The following is an 11108-nucleotide window of genomic DNA, read 5'->3' as shown; positions in this document are numbered from 1 at the left end:
ATATGTACATATGTACATTTGAATGCGCTGGCATTCCGATGTCGCCTTTCGCATGTAAAATAATACTGTGGCTTGTGAAAAAATAGTTCAACTAATGGAAGTGCAACTTCATACATACATATACAACATAGTACTTTTTCTTTGTTGAGCTTTTACGGAAATTTATTATGCATAAATACCATCCAATTAACATTAAAAGTGTACAGCCATAATGCGAGTACTTACAACAAAGAAACTTAAACATTATATTTTTATAGATACATAGGTATGCACATATATTAATGATCTTCAGTAACTTATTGGTTTGCTTGATTATTTACTTATGTACATTTACATACACATACGTATGTACAAAGGTATGTACGTAAATATAAAAATAAGTATGCATGTATGTACATATGTGTGTATGTAGTTAAACATTGCTACTTTCAAAGAAGAAAGTACAGCGTTTGTTTAATTTACCAAAGCGGGTAACAACAGATAACAATTAGAAATTATCTCTAATTAAGTTATGCGGGCCATGCATATATGTACATATATATGTACACGTACATATGTATGTATAGTACTTCAAGCACAGTGTTATCTTGCACAAACAAAAGCAGATTTTGTCATTAGCTGATAAGATTAGACAACTCAGAGAGGTCACAGTGGAACGCATGTATATGTATTGACTATAGACATTCAATAATGCAAATATGATCGCTTTTATTTTCTAATGGAGTACTAATATGTATGTACTGTACATATTTCTAAACATCATTAAATCTTATGATGTCGATAAATTATGGAGCTCAGAGACTTAGCTTAAGTTCCGATGGGTGTCAGTGTTGTTGTTGTGGTTGAAGCGGCTACTAAACTCCGTTCGATTCGGCTCATCCATCAACGTTGTCCGTCTAGTTCAGCTAAGGGAAGGCCGAGAAAGTGCGCGACTTCAAAAGGTGCTATCCATAGGGACGGGGGCGTTAGCTGTGTGGGGTTTTGGGGACATGCGAAGAGGTGCCGTGAGAGATGTAGCGACTGTCCGCATATCGAGCATTGATTGGGCATATATTCGTTGATTCTGCTCAGGTATGAATTTAGTCTGCTGCTATAGCCAGAGCAAAGTTAGACTATTGCGGTGCGAGTCTTCCGAGGCAGACAAAGTTCTGTCCCGTCCAGTCAGGTGGTTGTGTGCCCAGAACTGCATTCACAGGTCGTGAATGCTATTTAGGTCCTCTCAGTATGCAGTTGGGTTCAGAGGTTGTGTTATGAACCTCTGGACTTCGTTCGTCAGTTTGTAGAGATGCCTTCTGGCACACTACCAGAAACTGCTTGTCGAGCATGGTGTTATGCTCTTTAATAGGGATCATCCGATGGTTATTCCCGCTGGCTAAGAGTTCAAGGCAATATCGATTTGTCGATTTGTGCAGAAGGGAAAAACGCAAAGTTAAAACATGTTTATTGCCATTGTTAAGAATATCAACAAGTTACTTTGTGCCTTAACCGACTCCTTTTATAAACGCCAAGGTCAAAGAGTGCAGTTGTTTTTCATAAAGAGCTGAAGTGGATTTATTAACCCAATTCGAAAAAAGGATCGGATAACTTTTGACCACATGAACTGTTTCGGTTCTTTTCTACCCGAAAAGTGGTATCTTCAGCGTGGTCCCATATTAACGGTAATCCGAAATTTTATATGAGCATTTTAATTTGTTTATATTTTTTGCTAAAAAAAAATTTGTTTTAAATACTCTTTACTAAGGGCCGTTTTGTCAAGTAACCTGTAACATTACAGCTCAATTTATATTTAAAGGTTGCCTTTAAATTTATGATTGTGTATAGCACTTTATTATCGGTTTTAAATTGACTTACAACCAAATATCAAAAACCGATAGTAGAAATGCTTAACTTTAGACATAGCTTTATTTTTTATCCAATCTTTAAATATAAAGTGAGCGTTAAAGACAAGGGTTACTACGGAAAACGAGCCTTAATGAGCTTTAACAAAATTTGGTATTTTTCAGTAAAAATGCATTTAATCATTACACATATTTACCTATGTATAAATAAAATACCATAGTATAACCCATGAACCAAAAATCGTTGGTTCATGAGTATAACCCGCTTACCTTCATTGCCGAACATGCTCCATAATTTTGAAATTAAAAGCCCCATTTTGTTGCCGCTTTTGAGTTTCCTTTGCGAAGCAAATTTCTTTAATATTGCGGTCACTTTTTAGTATTTTGCACGTCAACTTTAGTAGATATATTTGAAAACCAATACATATGCAAAATTCAAGTTGCTAAAACAAGTATTTACGCGAATTCCAAAACCATATCCAGATACAAAATCGTTGAGCGAATATCGTTTCCCACCAAAAACACTCTAACAATTCCAAAGTTTTAACGATGGTAACATAACAATGACAAGTTTCATGCCCGTTGGCCCGTAGCTACAGTGGTACTGGCGTAGACCAACTGTTGACGGTGGCGCGATCGTTCGCGTTTCCGTTCACTTCTCGCGCAATCAAACGACGTAAATTGGGTTAAATTGCGACAACCTCTCAAAAACAGCAATCGACGTTCAAATCGCCGTGGTTAACACTATGCGAATTAAAAGGCTGTAACTATGAAATAAAAAACTAAAGCAAAAACTGAGTTAAGCAAAATATGGTTAACTCGTTACTATTTTTATATCATCTAAGCGGTAATAGTTCCACCAACAAGCTGCTGACCAACCATTCCAAAAGGTGTGTAGCGTCAATGGCTCGAAGCTCTTGATGTTACGATTACGCAGTCTTAAACTCTTTTGAACTTATTCCAAGTTATTTTATACCCGTTTTCGGGGTGCTATATAACTTTCACTTTCGCTGCTTTTAACTTTATGATTATTTATCAATTACAGCCAGAAAACTTCCAAAGAATTCCGAAGGGCTACCGAAATTTTAGACACGAAAGGTACTTGTTTGCTTTAAGTTGTACGCGGGGAGAAAGCAATGTGTACGGCCAGCAAACTTTTTTGTTTATGCGTTTTTAAAACTTTTATCATAAAGTTTTCACTCAATTATTTGCAAAAATAAATCGAAAAGCTTTCTGCTTTTAACATTTTCCTATACTGGGAGCTATGGTCTCGCTTTTACAATCGATGGCTCACCAACTCCACTTTTTCGTCAATTTGCTTAATCAAATGCACATTTCTACAAGTTAATTTTCGATCCGAAAACATCGTAGAATAATTGGAAACTAAACAAACTCAAAAATTACCATTCGGTTGCATTATCAATACAAATCTTAATTAAATTAATAGAAAATTATCTCACACACTTCATGTAGGAAATGTCACGAATGACTGAAAGAAACTCTCTGGCAAAAATAAAAACCAAATGTCAATTAAAGTAAAACGTCAAACGTCAATTCATTGGAATTCTTGGAATCCATTGGAATACACTACCGGAAATCATTAGAATGCACTACCGGAAGTCATTGGAACTACCGAAAGTACAGGATGAGGCGAAGGCAATATAACGACAATGGTGATGCCAGAGTATGGGCTAACAACCGATTACAAGGTTGCATTTATGGCATAGCAGAAGTATCTTTATTAGTGTGGTAATAAAAGTGTGTTTGCATTGTTCAACTTTGCGTTCAACATTTGCGTTCAACTCAGCGCAGGGTTGCACGAAAAAAAAGTTGAATGGCTAAAAATATCAAAATATGAAAAAATATCAAAATATTCGCCATAAAAAGGTGTTTGCATTGTTCAACTTTGCATTCAACTTTTGGTTGAATGGCCTTTCAACTAATCGATTTCAACAAAGTTGGTCGCCAGCCAACATTTAGGCATTCAACTTTTTTTTCGTGCAACCCTGCGTTGAGTTGAACGCAATTGTTGAACGCAAAGTTGAATAATGCAAACACTGCTTAAACTGTGACACTTGCGATACAGCAGGAGTGAATTTTTCTTCATTCTTTTCCATCAATACCGCCGCTATATTATGTTGAAAATGGATTATGAAGTAGTGGTAAAAAAAAGTTTAAGGTTCAGCGTAAGCCTCCGCTCCACACAAGGTTTTTCGACAGAAAATTTATCTCGATAGTGTGATCTAGGCGCACTGTTTTTTCTTACTATTCCAAATAAATTTTCAAAATATTTGCTATACTCTGAACAATAGGCTGGTATGCAGCTCTCAAGAAAACGGTGAACAAAAAATTTCTATTATTTCGTGTGGGTGTCTAAGGAATTTTGACAACTGATATCTCACAGCCTGTTGTCTCACTCTTTCCTCAAGAAATAAAGAAACGGGCATATATTTCTGTTGCAAACCTGGGTTAAGACAACCTCTTTTTTCATCAAAAACTTTAGAAACCCGTAGTAGAAAGCGTAGCAAATCCCTACGTACTGCCTGAAGGAAATTTGACTTAAGAAAATTTCTTAGTCATTTATTGTACGTCGTTTTATATGGAGTTTTTGCTTTTCTTGAGAGCTACACACTGGCCTTATACCTGAAATTTTAAAATAAACTTACAAAAATATAATTTGAATTTGCTCTTTTAATTAGAGTAACGTTTTTATTGAAGGTATTGTATATGGACTTATTTATAATAAATAACTTGTACAGAATTAATAACAGGTTTGGCGAAATATTTACATTTATTCACATTTTTTTGTATTCTTTTGCTTTATATTAGCCTTTTTTATGATACGTACGCACATAAATATATAATTGTTTGCATAACACAGCGATATTGCCAAGGATTTGCCTTAGGTACACTTCTTTATTATATACATACAATTCATTAATCCAATTTCCAGTATTTTCAAATTTTTCCTGATTCAGATATTTTTAAAAACCAATTAAATTCGATGAACTGCTAAAATATTGCCGTTGCCCTTTTCTAAAATAAAGAATTATTGAATTAATATTGAAATGTCATTAATAGTTGTCTTACTTTATCTCGAAGTCGTGTCCCTTTAGTGATTTCAGTAAAGCCAAAGCTAATATTGCCCCTTGTCCAAGTAAAATATATCCGCGCTTCGTTTGAGTGTCAGTGCTTGTTCGAAAATCATCCTCTTTGGCATTTATATCGACTTTTGATTGCATCTGCCGACCGCTAAAGGCCACGTTGACTGCACCACCATCTAAACGTCTGAAAAACAAGGATTGTTCCTCACGACCATTGCAGCGCTGTACTTGTGTCCTTTCTACTGAACGATAGTCCATGCGCATTGTTGAGACATTTTTTTCGCCGTCAGCAACGCGCAATGAAGCGTTGCGCTTGTCAAGAAGGCTTGTAACTTCCCGTTCCTCACGATCCCCGGAAAGCCTGTTAGCGGCGAAACGATTTTCGCGTTCATTATGCCTCTGTGAAGCAGATATATCGCCTTCTCGTCTTTCCCACTCATTGGCACTACTGGCAATTTCTCGTCGTTCCTCACTCTCATCGAAATGCTTTGTACCCACACCATGTTTTACGTGATCATCAATCCTACGAGCTATTCGTCGTTGTAACTCATGTACCCGTGCGTTAGCATCTCGTCGTCCATCTTCTCGTCTTTCTGGCTCATTAATGTTACTATCGATTGTTCGTCGTTCTTCGCTATCATCAAATTTCTGGCCTAGCTCTCGCCGGTCTCCAAGGGTTCCGACGCGTGTGATAGCATCTCGTGGATCTCGTCTTTTCCTCTCATCAAAACTTTTATCGATTGATCGTCGTTCCTCACGCTCATAAAACCGCCCGCTAGCAGCAAATTGTTCAGCGATTACATTTCGACGGTCCTCTCGGTATTCAGCGCGTGTTGTAGCATCTTGTCTTTCGCTCTCAGCAACACTCCTTACATGTGGTCGACGGTCGTCATGCTCATTTAATCGCCGAGTTGGTTCTCGTCGGTTCTCGCGGTTATCAGCACGTACTATAGTGCCTCGTCGTTCGTCTCTTCGTGATTCTCGCTCAATTACGTCACTGAAAATTGTTAGCCGGTCCTCACGATTGTCTAAACTCCTTGGACTAAGAGATAGATCCTCGCGGTAATCAAACCGCTGGGTTAATTCTCGTCGGGCGTCATCGCGTGTAATAGCATATCGACGTTCATCTTCCCGTCTTTCTCGCTCATGAACACCTCTGCCGATTGCTCGCCGTTCCTCACGCTCGTCACGTCGCCTGGCCGCAGCTGATCGTTCCTCGCGATCATCCAGTCGCTGGATTAATTCTCGTCGGCCCTCACGATCTTCACCGCGAGTAGTAGCGTCTCTTCGTTCTTCTTTTCTCAGTTCCTGTTCAGAAACACTCCTGTCGAATATTCGTTGTTGATCACGCTCGTCCGACCGCCTGGAATCAACTGATCGTTCTTCGCGATCAGTAAGGCGCTGACCTAGATTTCTTTGGTCCTTAAGGTTGTTAGTGCCTACAATAGCATATTTTCGTTCCTCTTCTCGTCTTTCTGGCTCGTCAACACTTCTATCGATTGTTTGTCGTTCTTCGCGCTCACCAATTCGTTTGGTAGGAGCAAATTGTTCTGCGCTAACATCTCGACGGTCCTTCCGGAATTCAGCGCGTGTGGTAGCATCTTGTTCTTCGTCTTCTCGTCTTTCGCGCTCAGCAACACTCCTGACATGTGATCTTCGGTTATCATGCTCATCTAACCGCCAAGTTGGTTCTCGTCGGTCCTCACGTTCGTCTAACCGCCGAGTTGGTTCTCGTCGGTTCTCGCGGGCATCAACGCGTGCGATAGCGCCTTTTCGTGATTCTCGCTCAATTACTTCATTGGCAATTGTTAGCTGGTCCTCACGATTATCGAAACTCTTTGGACTAAAAGATAGATCCTCACGGTCATTAAATCGCTGAGTTAATTCTCGTCGGGCGTAAACGCTTGCAGTAGCATATTGTCGTTCATCTTCTCGTCTTTCTTGCTCGACAGCCCTTTTTCCAATTTCTTCCCGTTCCTCACGGTCATCAATCCATCTGGTAGCAGCTGATCGTTCCTCGCGATCATCAAATCGCTGGGTTAATTCTCGTCGGTCCTCGCGAGCTCCAAGGAGAGTAATAGCGTCTTTTCTCACTTCATATCGTCTTTCCCGCTCACCAATTCGTTTGTCGATTGTTCGTCGCTGCTCACGCTCATCGAACCGCCTGGAAGTAATTGATCGTTCTTCGCGATCAGCAAAGCGCTTACCTAGATTTCTTCGGTCCTTAAGGTTGTTAGTGCCGACAATAGCATACTTTCGTTCATCTTCTCGTCTTTCTGGCTCATCAACACTTCTATCGATTGTTTGTCGTTCTTCGCGCTCGACAATTCGTTTAGAAGGAGCAAATTGTTCTGGGATAACATCTCGACGGTCCTCCCGGAATTCAGCGCGTGTGGTAGCATCTTGTCCTTCGTCTTCTCGTCTTTCGCGCTCAGTAACACTTTTGCCGATTTCTCGCCGATCCTTACGCTCAGCAACCCGTCTGGTAGCAGCTGATCGCTCCTCGCGATCTCGTCTTTCCCGATCATCAATTCTTTTGTCGATTGTCCGTCGTTCCTTATGGGCATCAAACTTTCTGGTAGTAACTGATCGTTCCTCGCGATCAGAAAAGCGTTGACCTAGATTTCGTCGGTCCTCAAGGTTTTCAGCGCGTGCGATAGCATCTCTGTGTTCATCTTCTCGTCTTTCTCGCTCAACACTTCTGCCGATTGCTCGCCGTTCCTCACGCTCATCAATTCGTTTGGTGGCATCTGATCGTTCTTGGCGATCATCAAACCGCTGGGTTAATTGTCGCTCGTCATGACTTTCAGCGCGAGTAGTAGCGTCTCTTCGTTCTTCTTCTCGTCTTTCACGCTCATCAACACTTCTGCCGATTGTTCGCCTTTCCTCACGCTCATCAATACGTATGGTAGCAGCTGATCGCTCGTCGCGATAATCAAATCGCCGGGCTAGTTCTCGTCGGTCGTCACGGGCGTCACGCGCATTAGCGCGAGTAGTAACATCTTCTCGTTCTTCTTCTCGCATTTCCCTCTCATCAACACTTCTCTCGAGTGTTCGTCGTTGATCACGCTCATCCAACCGCCTGGAAATAATTGATCGTTCTTCGCGCTGAACTAGATTTCGGCGGTACATAATGTTGTCAGCGCGTACTATAGCATCTCTATGTTCATTTTCTTGTCTTTCTCGCTCATCAAGACTTTTGCCGATTGTTTGTCGTTCCTCATGCTCATCAATTTGTTTGCTAGCTGCAGATCGTTCTTCGTGATCATCAAATCGCTGGGTTGATTCTCGTCCGTTCTTACGGATCTCAGCGCTATCGAAAACATCTCGCAGTTCACCTTCTCGTCTTTCGCGCTCATCAACACTCCTGGCATGTGCTCGTCGTTCCTCACGGTCATCAATACGTTTTGTATCAGCAGATCGTTCTTTGCGATTAGCAATCTGTCGAGCTAGTTCTTGGCGGTACTCATGGGTTTCCGCGCGTGCTATAGTATTTCTTCGTTCATCTTCTTGTCTTTCGAGGTCATCAAATCGCCGAGCTGCTTCTCGTTTGTCCTCTCGAGCTTCAGCGCGAGTTGTAGCATCTCGTCGCTCGCCTTTTCGTGATTCCCGCTTATTAATACTATTGGCAGTTAACCGTTCCTCACGGTCACCGGAACTCCTTGCTCTGGCTGATCGTCCGTCACGATCATCAAACTGCTGATCTAATTCTCGTCGGTCCTTACTGGTTTCAGCGCGTGCTACAGTGTTTATTGGTTCGTCTTCTTGTCTTTTCTCCTCATCAATACCTCTGGTAATTTTTCGTCGTTCCTCACGATCGTCGAAACGCTTTGTACCAGCAGATCGTTCTTTGCGATTATAAATCCGCGTGGTAACATCTTGTGGTTGGTCTTCTCGTATGCCGCGCACATCAACACTTCTGGCATGTGCTCGTCGTTCTTCACGCCTATCAACAATTCTTGTAGCAACCATTCGTTCTTTGTTATCATAAAACCTCTGACCTATTTCACGTTCATCCTCACTTGCATGAGCGAGTGCGGTAACATCTCTTTGGTCCTCCCGGATTTCAGCGCGTGCGGTAACGTCTCGTCGTTCGTCTTTTCGTTCTTCTCGCCCATATTCTCGTCGTTTCTCACGATGATCGGTAGCAGCTGATCGTTCCTCGCGATCTCCAAATCGCTTAACTAGTTCTCTTTGGTCCTCACGGGTTTGAGCGCGAGCGATAATATCCCGGCGTTCATCTCCACGTCCTGCCCTCTCATCAGTATTTCTATTATGTGCTCGTCGTTCCTCATTATCCTCAAAAATCCTGTTAGAAGCAAATCGTTCTACGCGATCTTCAAACTCCCGTCGGTTCTCACGGGTTTCTGCGCGTTCGTTCATCGAAATTACTCGCCGCTCATCGTTATTGTAGCGCCTGTCAGCAGTGATTCGTTCATCGCGATCATTTAACTGATTGTTTTGACCCTGTTGACCGTCATTGCTTTTGTCTGAACTGCGCTGTTCCACATACTCGTTGCCAAGTTTGGTGGTACTTACAATATTTTGCTGCTGTTTATCAGATTTGATTGGGCGATATGTCCTTAGTGTGGCATCAAAGTCTGTATTAGTAGATTTCCTGTAAGACGCATTTTCTCGCAACCAGTTTACATCACCGTTTGAGTATCGACCACTTTCACCTTCGAAACGTTCATAACAATATTCACGGTCGCAAGTGTCCGGCTCAATTCGAGCCAAACTGCTGACTACAAGTAGGTAAATGACAGTTGCCTTCAACTGCCAATACCCAAATCCCATCTTATCGTTTCGCTTAGTTTACTCTTTGCTTATCCTTTTATGTTAGAGTTATAATATTTATATACCGTTTTTTATTTAAATGCTGTTTGGCGCACTTGGAATATGTCCTTGTCGGGCTATTCGCTCTGACTTGACTGACCTCCTGAGGGAATTTTTGCCGCTTTTATACAAATCGTTAGCTCGCAAAGCCGACACCATTTGCGATTCCGTAGTCAAAGAAGTTCTCCGATTTCTTCCTTCTCAGTGAACTTCAATTTAGCACTGATTGATTGAATTTTCTTATCGCACATGTGCACCACTGCACTTCAGAGAATAATGTGTATGCATCTGTGTATGTGCGTTTTTGTGTCGTTATGGGTTCTTGTAATGCTGTATAAAAAATATTAAATATCTAGTTTTATGAATGAACATTTGCAAATCCTTGGCAATGACGTCAATGAAAAGCCTGTTTTGAATGTCAAGGATTTTTTTGCGCTGTGGAAACAAAAATCGCTGTACACAGTAAATATATTTAAAACGAATCACTGTCAAACTTAAGACTGGACACAATGTACGAAAAAGGCTTTATTTGAATCTTAGAAAAATTTTCTAAAATAAGAATACCTTGTTTATATGATCCATGGATCCTTGTGGACTTTGAGACAAAATACATGTACATTAGGGTGATCCAAAAGTACAATGCGAGAAAAGTAAAATCGGAATTTTTATGCTCGCACCCTCTAGCCTTGACTATATAAAAAAATATATATATGCACCCCTGTTTTTTTTTCAATCCAAAAATGTTTAGAGGTCACTCAAATCATTCAAAGTTTCCCGTGCATTTTATATGGGAAGAACTATTTTTCGTAGAAATGGAATAGAATCCTTAAAAATCAATATTTTTCATTCGGAAAACTCTATTTCTCATCATAAGATAAAAAAAATACCCAATTTTTTATTTAACAAGTTTTTAATATAAGCAATTTTTATGGGTCACCCCATTCTCCTGAGCGCTTTGAACAACCTCTAGGTATTTTTTAGTATTAAAAAAAATAACAGCGGTATAGTTTTTTTCGACATAGAACAATCCTAGGGGATGGGATAACTAAAATTCGGACTTTGCGTATTTGGGACCATATCGCCGTCTTCAAAAGGGGCACAACTCAAAATTACACGTTTGTCATAATGGTTTATAAACAGAAAATTTTTATGAAAATGTCACTTTATAAAGTCATTAAATTTATTTTATTTTTTATGAATAGGGCCATAAACTTTTACGAAAGTTTGTTGATTTTTTTTAAATGTTGCACAATGATTGAAGCTTGGATTTATGTGCATGACTTTTGTTAAAGAATATACTATATTTTTATAAACAAATTATTATAACTAA

General features: G+C 40.2%; 2 protein-coding genes across 3 annotated transcripts; both read right to left on the bottom strand.

Annotated features, from left to right (window-relative positions):
- Window positions 1–2108: 2108 nt before the first annotated feature.
- Window positions 2109–3332, bottom strand: LOC118753122 (ADP-ribosylation factor-like protein 5B; the record flags this gene model as incomplete). The annotated part of the gene is given in 2 exon segments (XM_036487984.1): window positions 2109–2605; window positions 2665–3332. A coding segment is annotated over 1 exon segment (46 nt), but the record flags the coding sequence as incomplete, so codon positions are not given.
- Window positions 3333–4579: 1247 nt separating this feature from the next.
- On the bottom strand, window positions 4580–10191 carry LOC118753124 (trichohyalin-like). 2 transcript variants are annotated; one of them, XM_036487987.1, is made up of 3 exons: window positions 5526–10191; window positions 4929–5477; window positions 4580–4874 (listed from the first exon to the last, which is right to left on the bottom strand). In XM_036487987.1, the coding sequence occupies exons 1-3, from the start codon at window positions 9737–9739 to the stop codon at window positions 4823–4825; spliced, it is 4815 nt and encodes a 1604-aa protein (XP_036343880.1). In that variant the 5' UTR covers window positions 9740–10191; the 3' UTR covers window positions 4580–4822. The 2 variants fall into 2 exon arrangements, with proteins under 2 accessions (XP_036343880.1, XP_036343879.1); XM_036487986.1 differs by having other exon boundaries at window positions 4929–10191.
- Between the last annotated feature and the right edge of the window lie 917 nt (window positions 10192–11108).

This window comes from Rhagoletis pomonella, unplaced genomic scaffold (genome assembly GCF_013731165.1).
Source record: "Rhagoletis pomonella isolate Grant_MI unplaced genomic scaffold, Rhpom_1.0 Rhpom_scaffold_02121, whole genome shotgun sequence".
NCBI classification, from domain to species: Eukaryota; Metazoa; Arthropoda; class Insecta; order Diptera; family Tephritidae; genus Rhagoletis; species Rhagoletis pomonella.
This window is presented reverse-complemented; position numbering and strand designations above follow the sequence as displayed.